Here is a 27,874-nt window from a genome sequence, read left to right as displayed (position 1 = left end):
AATAATTGCGTCAATCATGCACGGAAAGTTTTCCTCTGCCTAACAACAAGTTCTTCCACTTTCCTGAACACTGTGACTGTTCCTATCAGCAGGCAAGGCTGACGATCAGTGTCTTTCTCTGGACGCGACTTGTCCCTGCTCCCTGAGATGGTAATGAGGCTCTCCCAGCAGGCCCACTGACAGCCTCCTGTTGTGTGGCCTCATCTCTTTTAGCACCGCACAGCAAAAACAAAGAGGTGGGAGGGTGGCGTCCCTTCGACCCAGTCCCCTCAGTCCACCCATACCAACTGTGCATCCAAAAAGTGCAGGCGTAAGTGTATTTTACAGCTATGCAAATGCACAGGGACATTAAAATACACAAGTGCACCCTGGAACAGGATTGTGTTAGGAATATGAAGTCACAGAACACACATAATTTGATTTTGTGTGAGTGTGTGTCTGCAGCCTGTATACCCACGCACTTACACATACACACACACACAGTGACACAAACTCAACTACCCTGCTGCTTTCAGGCTCAGGGTGCAGGTGAGAAATGCCTGCCAAATTTCCCTAGCTGGAGCATTCATTTGCATATGCAGATGTTAATTACCACTGGAGCTTGTATGGGCCAATCAGCATGCTGCTGGAACAGCTTGTGCATCTCTCTCTCCCCCCACAGGTCGCCGTTTCCACAGTTACTCCCCTGGCTGATAATAAAGATAATCACCTCCGATTTCCTTCATGGCTCATTTTCTCCTGCTCGCTTCTGAAAGGCCAGAGCGCCGCTGTCTGATTTTCCACGCTGAGCTCTTATCAGCGCACCAGGGCCGAGGACTGGGGCGGGGGCCAAGTCGCCGCACCACCTGCCACACACTCACCAGAGGGGACAGATTCGTTCAGTCAGGGTCTCTGATATGGAGGGGTAATGAGTGCGAGATCATCCATCCGGTATGGTGTAATTGTGGTTGGAATAAAGTCCTGGATGAGAGCAGGGTCAGATTAGATGAGATCAGGTGATGGTTGTTATCACACAGACTGACAGGGTTGAGCCTCGTCTGCTCAGTTAGAATGAAAGTAGGTTCTCAGAAACCTTGAAATTAAGACATAGTCCACTAAATCAAGAGATAATATCCATCAGATATCCTCAGAGTGGTTTATCCCAAGCCCTTCATGGTAGATGAAATGTCCAAAAGTGTGATTAATCAGGATATTTAACATTGACTTCCATGATCTTTATTCATTAATCATTATTAACAGACATCTGGGCCTGAACAGTGAAGCGAATGTAGAAGTGCCTGAAACCTGCATTCTTTCTAATGACCAGCAGGGGGTGACACCGCAAAAGCAAAAAGAATGTCAATGGAAAAATGCTCCTACTTCTCATTTGATTTTTTACCTCAGTAAACGTTTTCCTCATGAGTTGATGGTCTCAATCATTAGTTTCAAGTCTTCTTCAATACAACATGATGTTATTTTGTAAATTATAGTCCCATTTAGAGTAAAATAGACAATAAAGCAGGCTATACTATAGGGCGTGGCTAACGTATTATCGACAGGTGGCTACCAGGGTGCACTGTGTGTTTTTTGTCATTTACCCTTTCACAGTGTGTTGTTTCTTCATTAGAGTTAACTGGAACATTTTGGTCAATTAAAAATGTCCTGTTCAGCATTAAGTTGGACTAAAAGACACTCTAAGGAGTCGGCTGTATAAAGGGGGCAGCTGAAATCCCGATCTCGAGGTTTCACAACCGAAATCCATAGACCAGTTGACGATATACACTATTATTATGGTCATTACAAAGCAACATGTTGAAAATTTTACACTAGGTTTAATCTCCTTTAATATAATCTGTTGTCATTGAACATGTTGCAAATTATATATTCAGTTGATAGCTCTTAAAGCAACCCATCTGTTATGGGCCCACACAATAGATCCAATTCCCACTCTCTGTCTCTCTCTCCGCCACCCCTCCTTCTTTCTGTCTCCCTCCTCGTGCTCGCTTGAATCCATTGTCCGGATAGAAAACGTGCCTGGGATTGCAAGGGCTCGCTTTCGGCACACTTCTTTGAGAATTATTTAAGGCTTAGGAGTTTCTGTGAAATGAATATTTGATGTGGAGGACCTGAGTGTCTCCCGACGAGCCCAGAGCAACACTTCAGAGAACGACTGGGGTGAGGTGTATAGCTCCCTGCTTCAAAACACACACACACACACAACACCTCATCCACTCATCACCATATCCAAGAAACACTCTAGACGTTTATGGCAAGTTATTGAATGAAAAGGTCTGCATCGTAAAAGTCTGGAGGCTATCTGATCTGATCTTGGATGCATGTTCTCTGAGACTGTTCTTTTATTTGCAGTCTTCTTTTACCCGTGTGTTTCAGCTTTCTCACAATAATTTTCCTTTTCTTTGTGGCATGTATTACTCATGTTCTCTTTTTTTTTTTTTAATGGCTCTGATCTTAACCTCAATTTATGATATGTTGAAAGGCTTGTGGCATGGCATTAGTCAACTCCATATGTTTTCTGTGGCAAGAAATGTAATACTTTGGTATGTATTTCTTATTGCCACAAGAGTGCAGAGTTGAGTCATTCAGAAATCTCTTTTCTTTTTGTGGCAGGCATGAGATGGTTTTAAAAAACCTGGTCCTGTAGTGCCATCTCATGGTTTGCTGTGTGAAATAGCTCTGTGGTCAAATGTGCTTGTAAAATGAAGCACACCCCTCAGAAAACAAAGAGATAAAACAAGTTAAATAAATGATTAGCAATTGTGAATTTCATATTAGCACCTGCATTTAACAGTTCAGCAAGAGTCGTTTAAAGTAGTTCTACATATTGTGCTAAAACAAATTAATGATGAAGGTGTTCAACATCTGTTTCAGCAAAGCTGTATTTGAACTTTATGTAGATTTTAATGAGGCCCTTAGAGACGTAATATCAGTCAATACAACTGGCTAGAGTGACCAAGTTTTATATTAAAAGACCACTGTTGCTGCCGACAGTTTGACTTATGTGAAAGTACTCCAGAGATGAATCGAACAGATACATGTAATGAGAGCCATCTGGGCAGCCGGCACTCTAATGAATTAATCCCACAGACCTTATCTGGCCACAAGCTGCCAGAACACACACAGTTTATTATGTACTTACACGATGCTGGTACTATAGTGGGGTGCACTCGTTTGGTGTTGCAAAAAAAAAAGAAGAAGCAGTGTTTTATTTTCCGTGGTCCCTCTTTGTTGTGATAAATGAAAGTTCAGTCTTGAAAGTTAAACCAATTCAAGAATAGGATATTAATTTGGCCACAAAACGACTGTTTTTAACTTTTTTGCTAATGAAAATTATATGATAACTATGTCTTTCTTTTCATTTCTTTTCTTGTCCTTTTTATTATCCGCCTTTGGCTTTTGTTGCAAATAAACACCAGTCAGTTGTTCAAATCAATAGATACATAACTTTGACATTAAAGAGGAATACATGCTTGCTCAGTGTATTTGCAAAAACTGGTCTTACAGATTAAAAATGTGAAGCAATGAAATACCTTTTGAAGTACGTAACGATTCGCCTCATTCTCTGCAAGTGCTTTCTTCTGCATTAATATGCATAGACTCTTAATAGATACACTCCAAAGAAAATCTGGATTGGGTATTTCAAAGCTCCTGGGGTTATGAGTGAGAATCTGCCAGACCCAAAGCACTCCCAACCTTCACGACCCTCTCAACCTTGAGCATAAATCACTTCAAGATGTCTACCGAGCCACCCAATCAGAGCCAATTAGGGCTACTTACAGGCCTGTAGAGTTTGCCCTTTTCAAAAAAACAAAACAAGGAAAAGGACATGAGGAAGCTGGGGACGAAGAGGAGACTTAAAGGGAGGTTGTGAAAAGACAGAAAGTGAGACGCAGAGAGAGAGAGAATGTGTGTGAGAGGATATTGAGTTTTGTTATGAACACGCTCTCCTCTGAGCCGGGGTTTTCCAAAAAACAGTGATGCAGTTGTTGCTATGTTGACTAACTTTCCATGCTGAGTGTTATGTATCCAATCATATGTGTCCAAGACTGCATGTGCATGATCGTCTACGCATGAAGCTGTATGTGCGTGCTTGGTGCATTGGGCTGGGTCGACTGGGACCATGGGATTGATTTTACGAACAATAGGAGTAGGCTCCCTCCAGAGGGGAGTGCTAAAGAAGAACATCTGTATGGGATCAAGGCAAAGGGGAGAATGGAGGAGAGTTAAAGGTGGGAGGAGAAGGAAAGGGAGGATTTTTGGCATTGGGCTCTGTGTTTTGGAAAGTACAACAACGCAGACCTCTCAGTCAATAAAGCAATCAGGTCATGCATATCGGAACTAAACGAATAAGAGAGGGAAAGTTTCTCCAGCTCTACACAAGATTATCGAGACTGTGTATCAAATATTCAGTTTATTGTTCCTGCAGGACATATTCTACAGTATTGTGTGTGTAAATTGTGTTTACACAGAAACATTCTTTGGGTTTCCCAGAAAATGATGTAATAACAAAAGAGGTTGAGGCCTCTGTTATATTAACTGTTTGCTTCTGTCTACTCTGGCAGTTTGTTTTCCTCAAAAAGGGCTTTGTGGCTTCAGGTTTCATTCCACTTTCTTTTGTTTTGCGGGTGAAGTGGGACCAAATTCTTTAATGAATTGCTTGAAATACTCTGATCTCAGTGCCATTAGAAATATGTCTTCATTTTTGTTACATTTGAGGTCGTGAGACTGCAGGTCTGGCAGTTTGTTGTGTTACGCTATGTTGTGACCTCCATTTTGCTCTTTCCATGCAGCTCCCTGGTGAGAACTGGACTCTGGTGCTGCCTTGCCATTACGGTGCGGAAACGATGGGACCAGGTCTGTCCCGTTTCACACGGTGTTATGTAACAGACATGGAAGGCAGAGCATCGAGATAGCACAAGCCACAGGGTTAAAGGTGAATGTAAATAAATTTCCATGTTTGTCTTTCACTGGTCCGGGGTCATCTCTGGGTCTGTCTGCACACTTCTAGCCTCACAGGGCAGGGTTGATTCCTGGCTGTTAGGAAACATCACGTACTATGAGAATCGCAGGAAACAGAAGAGGAATTCAGATGCGGGAGTGGCGATTGATGGGCAGGTCAGCAGGAGGATGAGGGAGGAGAGGAGCCCATCAGGCTGAATGGAGAAGCACCATCAGTGCCATTACACAGAAAGGGAGGATTTCTCATTGTTTCCTCCACTCCATTGGTCAAATCATTAATGATATCCGTGTCTAGGAAGTCTTTCCTGACAGACTCTCTGTTTTCACTCTCCTAATCCACACCAACCCTGTGAGGATGATGCAAAGGAAAGCAGGAAAGCCTCTCAACTTCCAGGAATGTTTTGTTTTGTTTTTTACAAAATGATTCAGTTACTGTGGCACAGATCCCATCCTATGTTGTCCTAGAATAATTAAAACTGAGCTCTTTTGATGACATTAAGATTTTTCACAGTTGCCACAATGGAAAATCAAGAACATTATAGGTTTGTACACAGGTGTTAAGATAAAAGCAGAAGAACAATTCATTAATAAAGAGCAGGTTCACAAAGAAACTATAATTACTTTCAGGTTTTACTGCTGCCTAAAGGAAAACAATCTCTTAGTATTCAGCATAGGATATTGTGACATGCCACAGCATACCAAATAAAGAAGGATAACACCCTGGGCAGGGGGACAGATGAGGGAAAATAAGGACTATTATTGAGAACAGCAACTTAGCCACCAGATATCTTGCAGTGTTCCGAAATTCATGCATTTTAAGCACAATGTGAGCTTTATTGTAACCAATATTAATCAGAATCAGAAATACTTTATTGATCCACAGAGGGAAATTTGGTCAACCCCATATTATGCCTGTTAGCATGCACAGTCACGTGTCAGTCATGCCCCTATGATGGTTCCATCCAGCTGGCTTTAGGACCCATACCCAAACCTCTTGAAAAGAGAACGGGAAAAAACCCAAACAGATCCCGGAGGGTCAGATTCACTGCTACCATGTGCTGGTCCTCGTGATGTCCTGGCAGTGCCCCCCTCACTGCACAGAGATTCTTTGTGCATTTAAACCAAAATAAGTCAAATGTTAAGATAGGGAGGCTCACTGAAGTGAGGGGAGGAAGGGAGAAAGAGATAAAAGTTAAATCCGGCAGAAATATTCCCTGCCGGGCTTAGCTAATCATGATTCCTCAGCTGTAAACAGACACGCCTCACATTCAAATAAGTGTTAACCATACTATGCAAAGATAATCTTCCACAAACAAATTTCATACCAGAGGAGAAGATGGAAAATGGATTTGAAAACATGATTAATATAGCGTCATATTTACCTATTTGTCCAGTTTTTGTTGCATTATGTAGGTTTATCCACTGTGTTACACCCCTTCATAATGATTTTCTAAAAGTGATAATGAGAGAAAATTACTACACATTGGCTGTTTAGGTATTTTTGCATCAACTTCATTTATGCTTCTTTTGTGATATAAAGCTTAGTGCATGGATATTGCTATAGTGTGAAGAGATTTTTACTTTTTTAAATTAATACTTTCTAATGGGTATGAACACAACAAAGTTGTTTGACTCTTAATTAGTTCCTGCCCATTCTGGTTTGGGCTGCCTTCTTTTTCCAGAGTTTTCTTCTTTTTCATCTGTTGACGTAGTGCCACTAATCCCAGAAAGAAAACTGAAAAAAAACAACAACATTTGAATGACTGGAAAAACTTCAATGATTTCAAGCGAGGCATGTTTTGGACATACTACTTTGTAATATTGTGTGCTAATCTGACAAGTGTCTCATGCCAGCCACCAAACTAAAGCATATGTTATAACATTACAACAACATGCTAATAAATGTATTTTATTTTAATTATCGAGTTAGCTAGCTAGCACACCCCATAGTCCCTCTACCTCACTTCCTGCCACTAAGAGAATTTGGCGGGAGGAAAGCAGGCAGCATCTCCAGAGAAGGACCTTTAGTTGGCCACTCTAGCAACTTGAATTCAGCCATCACAAACCCCAAACAGCAGGCTGGTGGCCAGACAGTAGCAGCGCTAACGACAGTAATAGAAAGTTTGTTGATCCTGTGGTGACTCAAGGCGGGGTCACTACAGCGGCTAACTGGAGAATAATTCTTTGGGAAAAACTGCAGGTATTTAATTAGAATAAAGTGATATATCATGAATAAACACCATATCGTGACTAAAATGTGAATGCATTAACACGTAAACATTATTTCCTCCCGAGACTTGTGAAAAAAGTTTTCATTAGCAATGGTGGTTTTTTTAACAATGAAGACAACAACTCCCATAATCCCACGCTTATTGTTTTGATTGAAAGACCCCTAGCGGCAAAAATTTCATACTGTGTGTTCAACAAACTTGAACAAGTATCTGATCTGAAACATCCAGGGTGACCAGCGTGCGTTACCAGACACCAGCTTGCTCTTGGCTTGATTCAGCCCCATATGGTTGCATTGTTTGACAAGCACATCTCCAGGCAGTCCTCAAAAACCCAGCGGTGGGATTGCAGTGTTTCCAGATGTGGCCCGCCTGGATCCTTTGGAACAGCACATCTCTGTGTGAACATGTACTGTGAACACCCAGCATCACACTCTTACAACACACCGCACATCAGTCTCAACAGTTTGTCACTTTCTGCTGATGTGGTGTTATTACGACATAGCATGTGTGCCTGGTGTATGATGTCAGTGCACGTGTGTTGCAGCATTTTTAAAAAGCGTGTGTACAGTACACGCAAGCGTACGTGTGTACTTGTGTGGGATGACTCACTGTAGGCTGTTAGTCATCTGTCCAGGGACACACAAAAACTGAGACCAAGTGTTTTGTGTGATGCCATATGCTTTTACAGGCCTCTCAGCTATGTACACAACACAACCAAGCAGGAGGAGTGCTTCCTGTTTACCAGGTGCATCTCCAAAATTCAGAAACACAGACCACTGAAAACAGCTTTTATTTGGACCATTTCTACTAAAGTGTAACCTTTCTGAAATACAACCACAGCCCCCACATTGCAGAAACCGTTACACCACTGGAGCACAAACTGTGCACATTTCTGTGACGGAGTTCCCAACATTTTTTTGCACCAGGAAATAAGACTGCAGTAAAGATAAAGCTCAACAGGATGTCAGCCACCAACGTCTTGCTCTGGTACTTGCTGTATATGTGCGCACACACATACACAGGGACAAGAGAGGAGGCAGAGGCGGTTGCGCTAAGGGAAACGGGTTAACAGCAGGCAGTTAGAAAAGGGGTGTGGAAACGGCAGAAAGAGAGAGAGAGAGAGAGAGAGAGAGAGGCCAAAGGAGTGGGGCCATATAAAGAGCAACAGAACACAAGCCAGGCTTTATCCTGCTCGACTGTCCCGCTCACTTAGACCTTACAGGAAACTCCCAACTCCCCTGGCCCTCACACACACACATTATCACTTACCACACTTTTTTACTCTCACACAGTCCCACCGGCTGCACTGAGTCTGACCAGAGAGGATGGCTGCGTCCATGTGGAGAATGAATGGGCTCTGGAGAAGGATGGCTGGAGTTCTGGTGCTCTTTGCTCTATTGCTCAGCAGTGAGTACTCTTACAAGTATTCATTATAGTTTTGCAACTTTTATTCTAAGTTATCTATCCTCACAGTCTTACGTTATGTGAGGGAATTAATTTGTTTTTGTGCATGGAAAGTGGGCTAAATTACATTTTACGTCATGCGGTGTGTTTATATCAACAGTGGCTTTTTACACACTAGTTGGGGGGTTTGCTTTGATGTGTTCTACCATGAGGTTGCACACACAGATGCATGGTTAGCTGCGGGGTGGCTGCAGACACAAAGGATCTGCTCAGGAGTGGAAAGTTGCGGTTGAGAATAATTATGCTTTACATCCTGCAGTGCATATGGGTGGAGCTAATTTGTGTTTGAATGTGTGTAAAACCAAGCACACAACACAGCATCAGAATAGATGTATGTTTTTTTTTATATCAGTTTGGCTCTATCTGTTGCATATGCATGACTCCAGTGAGTTATGAAGATATTTAATGTATGTATTTGTGCATGTAAGCTGCATGTTTGCTACATATATAAGTGGCCAAATAATTCAACAGAGTGCAAAAATAGTTCCCTCCCTGCAGATCTGCAAACAGTAAGTGTGTGTGCGTCTGTGTGTGATCGTGTGTGGACTCACTGGGCAGTCCACTCCAAATCAGTCTGAGGCCTGATGCTAATTGCAGGGTGATGTATGGTTTGGATGGTGTTGCTGCCTCACTGATTGTAAAGCAGGACTAGTTCTAGTTCGGCCCAATGTAACGACTTCTGCAGAACCATCAGGCCCCATCTATGCACACAGGGGCGGGAAATGTTTGGGGTGACCTTGAGTAGACGAGGAGGAGTATTCCAGACTGATGAAAATAACCAAGGGTTTACTTTAAAAGGGAAAAAGATCATGAGATGGCGGAACATGTTCGTAGCTTGCACAATAAAAAGGCACACCACATACCGTCCGCATCAGCAGCTTAACAGATGGTAATTAGATTTACATGGAAATCTAATTACTCTGGGCACACCCCACCAATAAATTAGAGCTATGATACAGGGACATTTTTAGACGAAAATAATAATCAGGCATGTACTTTGTGTTTTGTGACTGTTGCTGATTGAAAACAGCTAATCTACTATCTTATGTCAACAATTAGTGTTTTTAGTGTCTTAAGTAATTGTGATTTACTGTTTGAAATCGGTTCAAATGTCTTGCTTCTGTTTTAGGTTTTAGCAGATAGCTTCTGATTTCTACTTTTAAGAATATCACATGGGTGTTGTCTCAAGTCTGCTGACCCATCCTCAATTCTTTACCACATCCAACAGCAGTCCTCCGATAACACAGACCTGCTACATTGTTGACACTTGTGTCCAACTGGCAATGGGCTGCGAATTTTCAGAGGCATATGGCTCCCAAAAAACAAAAAGGACAACCTGTTGCTTTAGTACATGCAATGGTTTATTGTACCATTATTATAATGATCTACATCCTGTCAGTTCTTCAGATATATGCATACTTGTCTGACTATTTCTGATCTAGTTTTAAGACATTTTGCACCACCAGCCAAGTCACAAGAGATGATCTGTCTCCTCATTGACCCTTTTCACAATATAGGACTATGTGGCTGCTGTGCTCTTTGCGTCGGAGGTCTGACCCCCAATGACGTCATTATTCAGTCAAGGACATAAACCATTTTAATGTTTCACTCCACATTATGACTGTCTTGATCTACACAAAGAAGGCTCTTTGTCGAGTCACTCTATCTTGATACATGCAGAAGCACTCAACTACTTGTTGTGTCTCGTCTCAGTGTCTATAGGGGGTTTAATCAATGCCACACCAGATTTGATGGCTGTGATGTCACTGTAGGGTGAATGGGTGTGGCAGCTGATCTCAGGACAGTCTTACAAACATGTTTTGTAGTATTTCAGCCTGAACATGAACTTTTCATTTCATCAACATGTTTATGGCGTCAGATAGTATGCAATGCTATTCATGGAAGGAAAAAAAAAAGCATTTTCATAAAGGGGTGTCACAATATACTGGTATTGACAATAACTGTAATATTTTATCATTTGAAATATTGATGTCAGGTCAACATAATGTCATGAAAGTAATCAAATAATCTGGTTGCCTTTGCACTGAGTGTAAATCTATTTTTTCTGCTTTTTGTAGAGTTTTGGTTACAGACTTTTGTCATTCATTGGCTAAAAAAAGACAAAACACACAATAAACAAAATTATTCTTTCACTTTCTATAGATATTGTGATAATGTCATTACCATGAATTATTTTGGCCATGATAACTGTGTTGTGAAAATTTGATATCATGACTGCCCTATTTTCAAACACTGGGCTATGTCTAAGACAATCACAATATTAGCTTGGCTGCAGCAAAAGTGCAATCATTCCAGTTATCTAAAACAAAGTTAATATCATTGGCAGCTGGCAAACATCTTGCAGACTAAAAAGACTGAGTTGGGCAAACAAGCGTCAGAGGATAAGTGGATGGAGGGTGGGATGCTCCAGAGTCAAGCTGATAGCCTTTGATGCACTTGATAAGTGAATGTGTTTAACTTTGTTAATCAAAGCAAACATCCTTGTCTTGTAAAATTAGACCAATCACTCTGACTCTCTGGCAAAAAGATTTAGTTTATGCTCCCACTTCCCATGGCTGTCATTCAGTAGTTACGCAGGCGTGCAAATATGTAGCGCTGAAATGGGCATGAACTGCAATGTTGGATGATGTCATTCAACGCCTCTTAGAGTACGTTATAAGCTGTTGCTCTCTCATGATTTTGGGGGAAAACCCGAGCTTTAAATCAGCGTATTGCCACTCTCTTTCTCATGGCCCAGGGCTATTGACCAGCATTCTTTCAGTCCCAAGCTGAGATGGTGGAGTTTGATTCACGTCATCTGCTAAAGGGTGTGGGTCTTTTTATATAAGCCTTGGCAGATAGTGGTCTTATGTCAGGCTAGGGTGTGTGTCCACTTGGGCCAAAAGTTATGGCTGAGGAGCAACGTGAGCTTGCAAAGTAATTAAACCTGGAGCCTGTGTTCTGTCAAACTGCCAGTTTGCTTCAGTGATTTCTACATGTTAGATACCGGGTCAAACTACAGCTGAAAGCATTAAAATATTTGAACAAACATCGCCTGTCACCATTGTCCGTTCTCTTACCTCATCTGCTAGCCCACATCAGACAATCACCATGACGAGGGGAGGACGTTTTACAATTTTCTCTCTCTGAATTATCTGCATTCGAAGCCAACTCCTTTCCAAAGAAAACATATTAATGAAAACAGAACCACTGTCACCACTGACTTAATGATCAGCCACGAAAAAGGAGTTGACTTGGAGAAGTAGATCATCTAGCAACAATATTTACCTAGTGAAACAATCTTAATGAAAAGCAGACGCTGTGTTAGCATTCAAATCTTCCTCTTCCAATTACTGCTGTTCTGGTGAGCTTATTGTTCCTTGTTCCCCTGGCACCCTGCTGCAATTTTACAGCTGTTGGTTTTTACCAGCATAGTAGAGAGAGAAGGGGGGGCGCCTCTCCTCCTGTTTCTCCTTCATTTACAGCCCAGAAAATTTGGCGGGACAAGGCCGAGAAACTCCAGATATCACTGCTCAGATCAAAATGTGCAGCTAATGAGCGGCCCCAAGATTACAGTGTAAATTCCAAAACAAGAAACTTGGAAGCGCTCTCTGCTGCATGTGTCATCTTTTCACACTGGCTCACAACCCGAATTGAGCAGCAGCTCAGTGATCCTCCTCACACTGATTGATCCAAGGTGATGTCATGCCAAACACCAGTGCAAAGCAACGGGCATGCTTAGTGTACGTTGGATAAGCCGTCTGGGCTGTCTTTATGGAGGGTATACTGTTTACCCCGAGGAATAGAAGCACTTAATGAGCCTTGGCTGAGGCTTTTTGACTGCCAGAATAATTGCTCCTGGTAATTAATGTTCGGTAAAAGGCACGTCGTTGAACCCATGCTTTATACTTCCTAATTGAAAACACAAGACTGTGCCCTTTTGCTGAAGGTCCTGAGTTTGGACCTTATTCGTGTGTGTGTGTGTGTGTGTGTGTGTGTGTTTGTGTGTGTGTGTGCCATATCTGGAAGGCCATCAGATTATTGCAATTGTTTCTCAATCTTCCTCTCCCACTTTGGCTCCTTTGCCTCAATCATATCTGAGCCAGATTGTTTAGGGCTATAGGTTTCGATATCTTTTTACAACCTCTCCCCACACAGTCTCATGTAAAAACAGCAGCTGGAATCAGTCCATTGACATCTGCTGTTGAAGCCCAGTGCTGGTTCTGACACAAAGTAGAGAGCAGCTGGTGTTTCCAGTTTCTGATCTTCTAACAAAATGGATGGACTGTTTTGGAAACAGGTTTTAAGTTTCACTACCCTGCTGAAACTATTTTAATGACTAAATTAAGGGTTGAATAAAAACAATGGTCAGTAGCTGCTATCAATCATAATGTTACCTTTTCGTTCTCAGCCTTTGGTTTCACCAGCCCTGAATCCGTGTGCATGAAGGAGAGAGTGACATGTTTTAGTAAATTCACATACGTAAATAATACAGCTAAGAATAACAGTAAGTCTGTGCGTGTTATCTGTAACCTCCAGCATGTTCACCTCTGCAGTTCCACGAGGTCACTGCGTGTGCTGTGACAGCCGCATCCTGTCCTCGGATGTGCATAGATAACATTCCAAACCTGTTGTTAATTCCTTCTCAATTCTTTTCTCTTTTTTTCAAACTGATCTTGTGTTTTGTTTAAAAACACCAACGCGGAAAAGTCAACTTTTGCCACCCGTCTGTGCAGAAACAAAAATAGTTCTCACGTTCAGGGGCCCCATTGGCGTATATTCACGGGATGTATTTTCTTTCTGATTGTCACTGGAGTAGCAAGTAGTAGCAAAGCGGACTATGTTTGGTTTCCATGGCTCCAGTTTGTTGTGTACTGTTTTCAGAAAATGTAGCCTAATACTCGTGCTTTGAAACCACATTATCACCTGGAGGTTAGTGTTTCTATAATTGCAGGAAGGCGTGTGTCTTATCTAATGCTGAAACAAAAATCCAATTAGGTTTTTATGCCCTCTCAAATGTGTTTTTTTATTTTAAATTGAATACATCTATCTTATAGACTAAGCAATTAATCAGGACAAAATTATGGATTAATCTATTATTATTCATTCCTAGAATCCCCTTGAGGGTCTGTGAGACTGAAAAGAATTCCTGAGTTGAGCTGAAGGGAAATTTGTCCTTATAGGGAATGAAAAGAGAAGAGCAAGAGGAGATTTTAGGGTCTTCTGTGGACATCTGGAAGCAGAGGACATGGATAAGTTAGGAGAGGAGGGTGTGGCACATTATGACAGCCAAGGTGTTGTCTCTGTGGTCAGGGTGGAGGTCAATTGCAAGATTTAGAGCCGCAGCTTTTCCCCCTTGCAGATGATGTCATACACTTCACAGCTCTCTGACAGCACAGCACATACACAGGGAGGGAAAGAGCTCCCAAAGGAGACTTGCTGCAGCTGCTGTCCCCTGCTCATACACTGGCTGCACCCATTTAATCAGGTGTGACTGTGTTTGTTTCTGATATAACTTCCCCGCTCTTCCACAGCCTAAATCTCAGTGCTGGAGTGGCAGGAGGGGTAAAAGATGGCAGCCACAGTGAGAGCTACACGTGAGAATGGGCGAGGCTGTGACAGATGAGTGACACAGGGACACGCTAAGTGACTGAGAATGAGACCAGATAGCACCATTCATTATATACTTACCTCTATCTTAAGTGCACATACACACACACATAATCTGTTTGGCTGCAGCTGCCGGTAAGTGAAACATAGATGGTGATAAAGGCAGACAGAGCATTGTGTGCAGTTAACAATCCACTCATGCAGATCCCTTCAGGGTCCAATGGCACAAAGACAAAAAAGAGGTACTCAAACCTGATGCTAAAATCCTTGTGAAAGTGGAGATGGTGCCATACAGGAAGGAAAAAGAATGGTTTTATTTTTATAGGTTTGGCTGTAGGTTATGCCTTGTTGATCACAGTATTGCTGAGCTCCCAGAACATTGTTAAAAACAATCAGAGGATCATAGAGTTATTGATGGTTTTTTGTGATCTCTGCCATTCTAAAAGCATACAGTAGTTCTGACAGACTGAGAGGTGTTCGTGAAGAATTCTTAGTTCAAGCTGTGTGCTGCAGGATTGGACCTGAAACTAGATTTCAAACTGAACACACAAGGATCAGCAAACACACAAAATAAAGTAATATGCATTTTATTTTTTGTTTAAAAATGCAATTTTTGTGTGTGTGTCTAGTCTTGTCATTCTAATAGTATCAGCACTCCCTAGTATCAGCACTCCCTCCAGAGACAGTAATGCAACCGACGTTCTCTAACAACCTGGATAGCGTCTGTATGTGACGCCTTCAATTGACTCCAATGTACGCCCATCTGTGTCATTATTGTGCCCCTTTTCAACCAGCACAAACCTAGTTATTTTCCTGGGCTGGTGCTGGAGCTGGTTCACAGTTGGTTCAACTTGTGAACCAGCTCTAGAGCCAAGTCATTACATCACCGTATATGTCTGTATATGTCTCCGCCCTCTCAGCAAGTATAATAACAACGCCAGACTACATCGTCTCTTTACAAATGTTCCTCATGGCTTTAAAAGCTCACATTGGCATCCAAACATGACATGCACAACAAATATGGATGGCGATTAGGTCTTATTAACACTGAATATATTTTGTCAATGTTGGACTTTGTTGTAAGCTAATGCTAGCCCAAATGTTAGACTCTCGGAGCAGCCAACGTCATCTTAAGACCATGAAAATTCAGGCAAGGGACCCGGACCTTGAACCAGGAATCCGGTGTTTGTGTCCCTTGTAAATACCAGAGTCATCATTGTTATTTTAAGTGAACCAGTAATCAACTTCTGTTTGTAGATCTAGCATCACTAGAAAAAGTTATTTTAACCCAAACCCTGTTTGGTTTTTTTCTAACCTTAACCAAGTCGTTTTGTTGCTGAACTGGACATTTCCAGTGAATATGGATGTTTATTTTGAAAAGCCAGTTGTTGCCACTTTGCATGTAATATTGCCAAATACTCTGACCAGGGATCAGTATTTGACAGATTGTAAGTGAGAATGTGTTGCTCTAACTGTGACTGTATGTGTGTGTCTTGAACTTATGTGGGTGTGTCTGTTAGTGTATTCGGGGTAGTTGAAAGGCTTTTCCCCAGTGAGAAGGAGTGTTAAAAGGAGGTTGTCTGGCAGAAAAAAAGAACCAAATGTAAAAACGCAGGATCTGGCTTTCAAAACAACTTTATTTTAATGATATAAAGTGATGATGAGACACAGCCTACCCCTCCACCCTTATCATCTCTCTTTCCTGCTCTCCCCTGAGTCCCCTATAGTTTGAAGGCCTTGGAAATATATGGTTCACCACCTGACGCAGAGCTAAACCCTGGACCACATGTTTGCATCAACAGAGATTGAGTGCTACAGAAAGTACAAAGTGTTTATGTCTATCTCAGCCTTGTATTTGGATTTATTTTTAGTGTGGACTTAAAGCTGGAATTTAAGCAGTAAGGGATGATATTCGATGCCAGTTTGTCAAGTCAATAATGACCGTTCTTATTCTGACTCTCCATATATAATCCACTAGAGTCAGTTGTGAAAGTCTTGACAATCTTCCAAGGGATAAGGCTTGCTCTATTTATTAATCTGTTACCTCATATTTAAAAACTGACTCTAGGAGGTCTCCTTGTGTATTTAAAGTACAGTTCTGTCAACCTACACACCAGCAACTCATTAGCTGCTACACATTCCAGCAGCATGTCAACAACACAATTGTGGTCTTGTAAAAAAAAAAAAAAAAAAATTACCAGGAGATTTGTGTGCTAAATATGAAAGCAGGCATGGTGCTGTAGGGCACTTGAAGCATCCATCAAATTGCCTTTGTCATTTTCTGGCGAAGTAACTGCCTTTATGCCGCCTTATAATTGCTGTTGATTTGTCCAACCACAGGCAGAAAAATGCAGCATTTGAAATGTCACTCAGCATCATTGGCCCGTATCGTATCCTGTCTGTAACCTATGATTTAGTTCTTTACATCTGGCATGGCTACACACCACACACCACGTCAAAAGCTGGAACACCCAGACTGAAAACTTCAAGGAGGACAGCCAGGGTGGGAAATCCACTTGATGTAGCCTGGTAGTGAAGAGAGTAGTGTAGATCAGAATTGAACCCAGAGGTTATGTAGTCTGCAGCCTCTCTAAGTCCATTAAAAACTCTCAGGAGAGAAACTGAGGTTGTGTTTATAGAGTAGGAGTGTTATGTATGTTTCTCTTTGTGGTTGTGTTGAGACTGGAGGTCCAAAGGCTTCGTGTTGATGCCGAGGGGCCTGGCTGGAAACACAGTGAGATTTCTCACACAGCTGTCTGGTGTGTCTTTGTCCACAATGGGGGGAGTGTTATTGTGTATAAACTTGTGACATAGTGAGTTTCAGCATGTGACAGTATAAACGCAGAATATTTTTTTGGCAATTGGCGCAGATGACTGGGCATGATAGAGACACTGTTCTCCCTATTATAAGTCAGTGTAGCATCAAACAAATATTTACAAGTTGTTATTTAAGGTAACACAGTTCCATAATGTTGCTTTAAAATGAGCAGATGTACAGTAGTGTCTTTCCACATGCATCATGAGCGGTCTTGTGCTTAAGCAATCCATGTGCAGAATCTGTGTATGCAATGTGTGTTTATACCAGAGAACCTTTTAATACAGTGATTTATACTTGCATAAATAATCATGCTTATTCCAGCCAATACTTAATACTTTACTGGTTGGACAATGAAGTGCTTTAAAAACATTCCACAGATACTATTTCTCCAAATAAAATCTTTATGCGTAAGAGTTACTCTCAGGCACTCGGTTCATTCAATGCTGTGGAGACTAAACATTTTTGTCCCACATTATTGCTCTTTTAAACATAGCAGCTCAAGCTGAAGGCAATTAGCTGAAGGCTCTAATAGCACTGTTAAACATTAGTTAAACATTTATGACCACTTACACAATTTAAAATGCAGCATGTGACTAGTTTGAACAACTTTCAGCCAGTTGATGCTGCTGTCGAGATCAAATGCACTGCAAGAAATATGCTACAGATCCCGGTCCATCATGCTGTACTTTTACTATCATCATTCTATTCACCAGCTGTGATGAAATTACTTTTTGTTCAGGGTGCTAACATTCCTACAAGAAGCTTCAAACTTATTTCAAAGTGTGTTAAAATCAGTCATGTTCACAAGATTGCAAAAACACACTCTAAGCATCTAAAGTCACCTATTTTTTATAAATATATCAGGTGATTAACTTGACACTTGAAGTCATGCACCAAACACATTTTTCTTCAGATTGCAGCCTAGTTTTGTTTACATACATGTTTCCTTCCATGCAGAAGGGAGTGTTTAGAAATTATGGCGCAGGATGAAATGGATTACAGCACTATAGCCCTTGTTGGCCTCTTATTTATACCAGAAAGTAGTTCTGTCTTTTTGATTTGCAGTTTGATCCCTAAATGACTGAATTAATGTTTTCCTTAAAATGATCTAGATGGCTATCAACAAGAGAAAGAGAGAGAGGTTGCCATTATGTGTACATTTAATATATTGTTAAAGATGTTTACCCGTCATAATATTAATCTAATATTGGATTCAGGACTTCAAAAAGTTTAATTCAACCTCAGGAAGCCATTCATTCATTTACTGAAAAAACCCACACAGGAATTTGGGAAATGGTTTCCTACTTTTCTTAATCTTCCTACGTCAGAAATGTTTTAGCACCACCAAACTTAATCCCAAGATTATTACAGAAACAGGATCTCTCCCAAAGGATGGAGGTGTAGTCAGGGGGCCATGACCTTTTGACTGAGGCTGTTTATTTGCATATGGCTGCAGACAGTGAGAATTTGCCCATATGTGACTACTAATTAGTTAAAGCCCCTGAGAATGCATGCCAGATTGGTTTGGCACCTTGGGCACGAGGTTTGGTTCACCAGGCCAAGCTGTTCAAACCAACCCTGTGACCTGACCTCACGCATACAAACATTTCACTGAGATTTCGCTTTAAAAATGTCATTCCAAAGTACCATCTTTATATTAGAACAGTTTTATAAGTTTCATTAACCATTTTGCATCATCATCAGCAACAGTTTGTTTCCTTAGATTTGATATACGCAGAAGAAGCTTGATATCCTGCAGGCAATGAAGAAGATCGATTCAAACAATGAGAGTTTAAGTTGCTGTCTCTAATTTAACTTGCTCTCCCTATTTCTTGCAGATGAGGTGATGTGTCAAGATGATGCATCAACAGATGCACCAACAGGTGCACCTGCAGCTGCAGACGCCAGTGCTGGTAGGAGCCTTGATGAACATTTAATAAAACTTGAAATTAGTGCCCCGCCCTGGTAATTTCAGTTTAAGAGTTCAGATGACAGAAGTTATAAGCCTCTTTGTCCACTTCTAAGAGATGCTAGTGACATGACAAGTGACACATCCAGTATGTGCCTGTGCATAATAATATTGTCCTTTGGTTTGTGCTCTTAGCGACAGATGCTCCGGCCGCCCCTGCAGCTCCTGATGCCTCTGCCGCCCCGGATGCAGGTTCTTTACCTACTGATGCTGCTGGTGGAGATTCTGCTACTCCTGCTGTAGATTTCCCAGCAACCATTATAATGATGTCACCAGGGGACAGTCTGGACGCAGGCAGCTCCGGCACCACTGCGGCCCCCACTGTCGAGGACATTACGACCCCAGCTGTCCCAGTGGTGGTGAGTATCTGCCTGTATGTTGCATGTGCGGAGTCCTTATCAATCTTTAAGAAGAGACTGAAGATCTTTACTGAACACCTTCACACTTGATCTACGCAAATGACAATAATTATCGCACTGACTTAGCCTGGGTATACCCAGACTGCCTTGCGCGCTCGAATTTAATTTCGAACCTCCAGGCGGTCTGGAAACCACGGGAGTTTCTTAGCCCTGTTTTAGGGATCCAATCACAGAGCGGGGAGGGACGGTGAGACGATGACGCGTACTACTCGGCACTTGGAAGCTTTCCGGATCCAACATGGCTGCTGCAGACGCAAAACTCTCTTTAGCTGAAGACGGTGTTTTAAATAGTTTAGAGCGAAAGTTGAAAGGCGAAAGGTCTCTCGGCGGCTCCGCTGTGCCCCGGCTGGTAGCGAGATCACTGGTAGCGGGGCTATTAGCGCCGCACCGGCGGTCTCGGCGGCTCGTTGCGCCGAGCCGGCGAGACCGTCGGTCACCGCCGGTGATCTCGCTCCGAATCGGGGGACAGCGGAGCCGCCGAGAGACCCGCAGCAGCTTGTTTGTTGCCCATAAAATCAATGGATGTGTGTGGCAGAATGACATGAGGGGGAATAAAGCGTGAAAATAAATAATCTTGCAGAAAGCGAGAACTGGAGAAGCAAAGCAGCAAACAACACTCTCTCACAGACACACACACACAACAAACATCCATTTCTGTAGCTCTACTACGTCATCTGGTATAACTGATCTGATTGGCTAAGAGCTACCTACAGACGCTTTTGATAGACATTCTAAGCGCCCAATAAACAGCTCTGGAGGATCGTAAACCACACCTCCTCTACGGAGAAATAAACGGCAGGTGTCCAGACCTAATCTCCGATAGTTTGGTCTGGTGTTAGCCAGGCTAGCACTGACTGCTCACGCGACCTAATAGCACTACGTACGTAAGCTTACGTACTAATGGACTCAAACTAAACCCACGGCACTTACTCTTGCTATGTTTCTTGCCTTTATATTTGTTTGTGTTGTATGACCTCTCATTTGTACGTCACTTTGGATACAAGCTTCTGTTAAATTACATTGTAGAATTGTAGAATGTTAAGATGGTGCTTCTCTGCTTTTTGACTTTTCAGCACCTTGTTGCCATCAACATAAAAGCACACAACTTAAATAAAGACCCTATATTTTAACATTTTTAGAATTTTACAGAATATTTCTGTAAAAGCGGCCACATTTATTTTGAAGGAAGATTGTTTTGATGAAGACTGATGATGCGTTTGTGACCATATGTGCTGTCTAATGTCTCTCTAACTTGGCTTACTGTCTCCACAGCCTGACGTGGTGTGTGTTGGAAAGGAGGACTTTCCGAGTACTTTTGTCCGGGCTGAGCTGGGAACACATGATTGTGTGAGTATGAGTTTATGTCTCACCATATGACTGTAAAAGAAGAATATTCTATATCCACCATCAGAGCTACACCCTACCACCTTTATGTCATTCAGCTTGTAAGAAAAGCCCTGCCAAGCACAGGCTGAATTGAACTGAACTGAGGAGAGAACTGAGCCCTGTTACCCCCTAATGAAAAGTCACCAAAATCTTATCCTACACCTAGGGTCTAGAGGAAGCAGCTTACTCCACTTAGAGGAAGAAGATTAATGCATTTTAAAGCGCTACAGTTGGAAATATGGCCCTGGTAAAGGCAGATCTTTTCTCAGACATTCCTCAGGCGTTGTAAATCTTGAGACTATGTTCCTAGTGGGAGACAAACAAAGAGGAGGGTTAATGTTTCTTTTCTTGCTCCTGGGTCCTTCAGCAAAAAAAGAGGAAAAGCACGGGTGTGGCTTCGTTTTCTTGGTTTTATACACTACAGTCTTTAATACACAAAGAAGTGTTTTTTGTTTTTTTACATTGGATCTTAGTCCATAACTAGAAAAATGCACTCAGCAGAGCGCAGATGTCTGCAAGGGAATTTCCTGCATAGCATCACTTTGATTCATCCAAATTCTGTTAAGATAACAGTATCATGTTGTAATTATTTTCAGCATCCTTTTGATCCGTTTATTGCAATTAAATCATGGCAAAATCAATTTGATGGTCCAAAACTCGCAAAAGACGCATTTTAAGAGTTGTTTGTTTGTCATCTTGCAGACAGACCTTACAGAGTAGAATTCAAACTTTTTACACATTGGAATCATGTTGTAATTATTTTTGGCATAGTTTTGATCATTGTGATTAAAACCCTGTTTCTAAATACATTGGGATGCTGGGAAAATTTTGATTAAAACAGACTGGAAATTGAACTGGAAATCTTGATAAAAATGTGAATGTAAGATGCTGTGAAATGTTGGTAAAATGGTGATATGAAAAAAAAGATGTTCAAATACAAGTCACGTTACATCATACAGTGTGCCCGTCCAGCTGCAGAGCATCAGGTCAGATCCCAGTCCACGTACTTGAGTTAGCCTCTATTTGGGTCATTACTGTGTCATCAGCGGAGCCAGGGCCATCTGCAGAAGTCATCTGTCCAACTCAACCTGAAACTAAACATGGAGTACAGTGCCAGAGGCCTTTGCCAGCTGATGATTAGTTAAAATGCACATTGGGAAAAAAGCAAGGTTATTTTCTGCAGGCAGGAGTGAATGAAAGGCAGAAAGTCTTTGATAAAGGATCAGTCTATATCAGCGGAACAAATGTAATAAAGCAACAATGTTCTGCAGTAGTGCAAAATAACAAAGGTATTTTTCTAATTAATCAAAATAAAGTAATCTGTCATTATAGAAGACAGTGTTTGATGTGCCAAAATAATAGTACACATTGTTCCTCTACACATAATTTAAGTATCAAATGAAAATGATGTGTTTACTTGAATGCAAACCAGCTCAGATGAACTCCAGCAACGGGTACATGGATCCACATGAGGTCAAGCAAAGCATGGTATGAGACAATGCAGGATTCCTGAGTAACGTGATGGGTCACAAGTGACATATACAGATGCAGAAGAGAAAAGGTTCCATCCCATGATTTCAGCCCTCCAGAGTTTCTTCATCCCAGCCTCATAGATTTGGGTGTTACAATGTCCAGCTGTGGGCCCACTCCCAACTAACTGAGGATCCGGGGTTTGCACACAGTGGCCTTCTGGGAAAACTGAGAACTGTCTGGATCACATTACAGAGAATGAAGAGTGTTCCCAAGTTGCAAAGTTGTGCAATGAAGTGATGTCATATTTCGGGGTTAAGGTGGGAAAAAGAAGGTGTGGTCAGCAAGTTTTCCATCCAACTGCATTTTGTCTCCATTACTCACACAAAGGCCTACGTGCGCTGATGGTCAGTTGGGAAAATTCAGGAACACACATTGGATTGATGGCCCCAATGATAAACCAAAAGATATAAAATGTCTATACTGTGTAGGAAGTTGTAAACTGACACTGTTCAGGCATTTTTAGGTTTTTATGGTGTTTTTTTTTTCAGAAGTTCATGCGCCCTAGAATGGCCACTGTCTAATCCTATGTCTACAACCAAAACTAGGCACGGAAGGATTATCAAGCTTTCAGGGTTTTGTGTAATGCTTTATGTTTAGATGGTAATGTGAAGTGCTGAAATCATAGACTGTATGAAAAATGAATTCCAAAACGGTGTGCATATGAAACATGCAAGTCTGATAGCAGTCTAAAGGTTTCTTGAAAAAAAACAGAGATAAAGAGGGGGGCGGCTGTGGCTCAGTTGGTAGATTGGCTATCCACTGATCGGAAGGATGGTGGTTCGATCCCTGACTATGGCGGCCTACATGTTAAAGTATCCTTGAGCAAGATACTGAACCCTAAATTGTTCCCGATGCTGCATTCATCGGTGCGTGAATGAACTTCCAATGGTGGCAGGTGGCACTGTTGTAGGATAGCCTCTGCCACCAGTATGAATGTATGCAGGAATGGGTGAATGAGCGCCATCTGGAGTGTAAAGCGCTTTGGATAAAAGAGCTATATAAGTGCAGTCCATTTACCAAAGAGTCTAGTTTGCTTTTTCCTTGACCCAATGATTGGCACATCTGGGTAATGTGGCAGTCGACTGTGTGTTAGCATATTGAATGTGTTTCATTCACATACCCTACAACAGTGGAGCAACACACCATCCTTGTCTAATGCACAACTTCCTCTCCATTGCTGTTGTTGTTATCTGGAAACCAGCCGGCGGATCAATGCTTGATGGCTTGCTTGTTGTTCTAACCCTGAGCACATGTTGCTAATGACGTATCGCTAAGGGTTTTCCCCATTATGGGATATTATAACTAAATATTTGTTTAAAATGAATAAAACAACAACAACATTGTATTGACTTACCCTACTGTGCAAGAACACTGTTGTTCCTGTATGTTTGTCCTTTACATGAATTGTCAAGACATTAACCAATGATTTTTATATACTTTTCATTCTATACAATACTCCACAGACAAATGATATTGTGGAAGTAGCTTTCAAATGCATATTGTCATCCTTTCTGTCCACTTCTCTCTGATATTGCAGAACTGTTATTCTAGAAATGTTCTGTTATTTCCTTTGGAATATATCTGACTGACATTGTTGAAAACATTACATTGGCATGCTGGGTGTGAAAGCATCACAGGCCCACAGAGTGGGAGCAGAGTAAAAAAAAGGGTCAATTGGCCCCAGTCAGGGAATTCATGTTTTTCAAAATATACATTGTTAAAAATGAACTGTTTTGTTGTCATATGTGATGCACTTAGAGAGGCATGCAGTCCATTAAACATGCTGCAAAAAGTTTAGAGTCTGCACTAATCCTCAGAGTTTCCTCAGACAGATATTGTCAACTAGCAAAGTATGTTTTGTGCATTTCCCTTTTTTTCATAGAAATCCTTTCTTACAGGAAGAGACTAAACGTACCATAGAAAATAACCCTGCAGTCTGGTGCCACAAGGAAAACTGTAAACCTAATCTAAAAATCTTCCAAGATGGCAAAAACTTGCAGATTGCCAGTGATGATGGTGGGTATTTTTGGCATCCATCCATATATTATGAATTGCAAATGCACCTATCATATATCATGTATCCTTGTACTGTTGTTTTGCAGAAAAAGCTACATAGGGCTGATTAATTAAATACTGAAATGTTTCTAATATTCCCTGCCCTCCCTCTGTAGTTGACCCACAGACACTCCAGGGTGCACTCCAGGGTAAACATTTGAAAGAGAAGGTAAGAAAGCACTGCTACAGTACATGTAATTCTACACAGTGAATACTATTCGTCAAAGTATAGTGTTTTAAGCAGTTTGTGGAGGACCTATACTAGAAAGAAAGTAGTTCCTACATGAACACAGCAAGGTCTGCGCCTTATCTTGAGTAACTGAGTCATGATTTTTGGAGAGAGATGTTTTTGTAGCTCTGAGATGCTTCTCTATTTCCTTTGTGCATTGCATTGTGGTAGAAGAGTGTCCCAAGTATTAACACACAACACTACATAATATGGATTTGGAAGTTTTTTGTTTTCGTTTTAAGACTTATGATTTTGGATGAATTTCAGTTACCACACATACTTGTTTTGACCACAACCTTATCTTTTCAACTTGCTTGCAGCTGGGTGTGACAGCAACTGAGATGCCATCTTCATCATCAGGGTATTCTGTATTTGTGGGAATACTGGTCACTGGTCTGCTTGCCGCACTTGCAATTACTGTAGGTTACCTCAAATGCCAGCGCAGGGGTGACACCAAGGGAGTGAAGTTGGTAAGAACATTTTTAAATTTTTTGTTCAGACTGTACTGTATGTTGCCACTGTGGACCTCATTTATTCAATTTCTGGTTTTTGTGTTTATGCTGGCTGAGTTGCCTCTCAGTGGTTCATCATCCAGCACAGAGCCCATAAATCATTGCATTGATGTTCCCTCTGCAGAACCAGAATAACATTTGTTTGTTTGCAATGGTTCAGATTTGCTCACTTAAAATGTTTCTATTTCTTAATTGTTATTACTGATCTGCACGACCTCAGGTGTGTTTTATCATTCAGGCCTTTATGTCATTTTTCCAACATGTGTTCATTATAGATTCAGTAAGACTATGCATAGATCTTCTCAGGCAAGCTTCATGTTTTACTACATCTGAAATCAAAACAGTACTGTTTCCTTCCTTTGGAATCAATCGCTGCCAATGTTTTAATTAGGGAATGTTACTGGCCAGCTATCACAGAGAAATTAGTGATTGTGTGTTATCCAAAGACCTACGCCCTGCTTTCTGACGCTTTATTCATCTGCAAAGCTCACTGTTTTATCTACCAGCCAGACACAGCTGTTTCTCTGTACCGCTTGCAATGTCACATGATAGAGACCACATTAGAGGACTTGTTTGTGTGCGTTTAAAAGTAACAGTGGAAGGGTGCACATAGCCAACAAACTTGATGTAGCTGTTGGCTTAGCTTAACACTCAACTGCTAGTTCACTTTGTCTAAAATCCATAAGTATCCTGACACATTGTTGAAATGTTCCATCTGTGCTGTATTTGCAGGCAGAGGAGGCCTATCCAGTCGATCAGGACAACCAGGGAAACACTCTTGTATCTGTGGCCCCCCTCAACCCCCCTCCGGAAAACCCAGAGAAACCCAGCGTAAATGGAGAGTCCCCGGAGGAAGTCAAGACCCAGCCTCCTCCCCCCACCAACGGCACCTCCACCACCAAGACAGCAGACACCGAGCTGTGAGATCGTCTACAAATAATTGCAGCCCAGGAACCACCCCCACAAACACACACACACACACAAACACACACACACACACACACACACACACACACACACACACACACACACACACACACACATGCCTATGCAAACTCACCCCTCTTTCTGAATTCACTCCTGCCCTAACCACAGAGAGTCCACAGCAAAGTGGACATCAGGGACTACAACAATTTCCTACATCAACGCTCCTCTTGTTATGGTCCTCTTGTCTCTCTCTTTGGCTACGTGCCTCAGTAAACATCAGGAAAACTAGTCTGACGATGACGATGGTAGCGGTGATGAGTGATGTCGACAATGACGAAGGCTCAGTCCCTGGGTTGTTGACGGCAGTCAGGCTGGAGATGAGAGACAGGAGATGGGCAGTTCTGGGTGGGAAGAGAGTGTATTTTAGCATTAGTCAGCACTGGTTCCCATGATGACTGTGGCCTCTGGAGTCACAGCCATGTGCTGTCAACACTCCGCAGGGTCTCTGCATGTCATCAGGTTTAAAGCTGCAACCAACCCTCCACTAGTAAATACAGCATAGGCACATCAATGAAATTGTTCCTTAGTTTATTGTAAAGCCATGACAGACGGAGAGGAAATAAATCACACTGCCTTGAAATCTGTTTACAGACTCAGAGAGAAAAACCATTGAGCTCTGATCTTGTCAGATTGAGTTATTGATTGTGTGCGAATGTGTGTGTGTACCGCCTTCAAATCCTGCATGTGTGTGTTAACGTATACTTGCATCTGTACTGTGCACCAACTGTATGTATATCCATACATGCATCTAAGCTTCCCTCGCTTTACTGTATGTGTGCGTGGTTGATGACAAGTGATAGTTTTTCATAGAGTGAACGATGAGTCTGAATGTGCATGTGACATTAGCCAGTGTTCAATTGTACAAAGTGTGAAGAAGTGATAGTCCACCGAGCCTCCTGCAGTGAGGAGAATTGAAGGAGCATTGAATTTTTTCATCACACCATTTTCTTGAAGAGGTGAAGCCGCAAGGAGTTCTTCAATCTATCACTGCAAACTGTAGTGAAATCAATCACAAAGCCAACAGGCCTCTTTACAGTGGCTTTCATAGTCTCGCTGAAACCAAAGAGACTGATCGACAGACTCATAAAGGCCTAGGACGCAGAGCCTCTTAACTGTCAACTCTGCCCGTCCATTTGTCAGTGTTATTCTCTTTTCAATATACTGTGTATTCTCTTTTTACTATCAGTATTCTATCGAGCGGTGTGTAAAGTATGATTTGTTGTCTTGTTTTTATTTTGTGTACCAACACTTGTGTTCCTTTTATGTGCCAAAGAATTCCATTTCATATCTTACTAAAATATGTACTTCTGTGTTCATAAAATTTGATCCAGGTTGTACAGAACATGTTGAAAGGCTATGACTGTTATAAAGAAGCATCTTGTCACCCTAATCTGTTGTTTTCTGTCCTGTAAATGCAGTTTTTTACTGACAAATACAAAAGTAAACTACAATATTTTGTAGTCAAACTTGAACAAAGCAAAATATTCTGATATATAAATGGGATGTCTTGCATTAATTTCTCCTTTCAGTCCATTTTTTATATATTTTCATTGCTAACATTCCAATGTGACTGTTTCATTTTACTAGCACCCTGTAGTTTGAACGGAATAAACATGAAAAAAGTGAAAAATGAATAACTTTTAAAGAATTGTCATGTTTTCAGCCTCCTTTAATCTAAAAAGCATGAGTGGAATGGGTTTTTGTA

At 41.6% G+C, this 27,874-nt stretch overlaps 1 protein-coding gene across 2 annotated transcripts; it reads left to right on the top strand.

The window, feature by feature from the left end:
* The first annotated feature begins 1,994 nt into the window (after positions 1–1,994).
* On the top strand, positions 1,995–27,823 carry cd34 (CD34 molecule). Of its 2 annotated transcripts, XM_059332313.1 has the most exons (10): positions 1,995–2,154; positions 4,788–4,930; positions 8,480–8,594; positions 18,918–18,992; positions 19,184–19,407; positions 20,740–20,814; positions 24,285–24,402; positions 24,558–24,610; positions 24,991–25,140; positions 25,915–27,823. In XM_059332313.1, exons 3-10 carry the CDS (start codon positions 8,513–8,515, stop codon positions 26,104–26,106), a joined length of 969 nt encoding a protein of 322 aa, XP_059188296.1. In that variant the 5' UTR covers positions 1,995–2,154; positions 4,788–4,930; positions 8,480–8,512; the 3' UTR covers positions 26,107–27,823. The 2 variants fall into 2 exon arrangements, with proteins under 2 accessions (XP_059188296.1, XP_059188297.1); XM_059332314.1 differs by lacking the exons at positions 1,995–2,154; positions 4,788–4,930 and having other exon boundaries at positions 8,417–8,594.
* Positions 27,824–27,874: the final 51 nt, after the last annotated feature.

Source organism: Centropristis striata, chromosome 5 (genome assembly GCF_030273125.1).
Source record: "Centropristis striata isolate RG_2023a ecotype Rhode Island chromosome 5, C.striata_1.0, whole genome shotgun sequence".
Classification (NCBI taxonomy): Eukaryota; Metazoa; Chordata; class Actinopteri; order Perciformes; family Serranidae; genus Centropristis; species Centropristis striata.
The sequence above is the reverse complement of the archived record's forward strand: the minus strand, read 5'-3'. Positions and strand labels throughout refer to the sequence as shown.

What these genes read in the sequence shown, in the direction of transcription:
- cd34 (XM_059332313.1), top strand. Translation starts at nt 8,513, where the DNA reads ATGGCTGCGTCCATGTGGAGAATGAATGGGCTCTGGAGAAGGATGGCT. An exon ending in AGCTGCAGACGCCAGTGCTG is followed by an intron (nt 18,993 to 19,183) that starts GTAGGAGCCTTG and finishes TTGTGCTCTTAG; the next exon opens with CGACAGATGCTCCGGCCGCC. An exon ending in GCAGATTGCCAGTGATGATG is followed by an intron (nt 24,403 to 24,557) that starts GTGGGTATTTTT and finishes CTCCCTCTGTAG; the next exon opens with TTGACCCACAGACACTCCAG.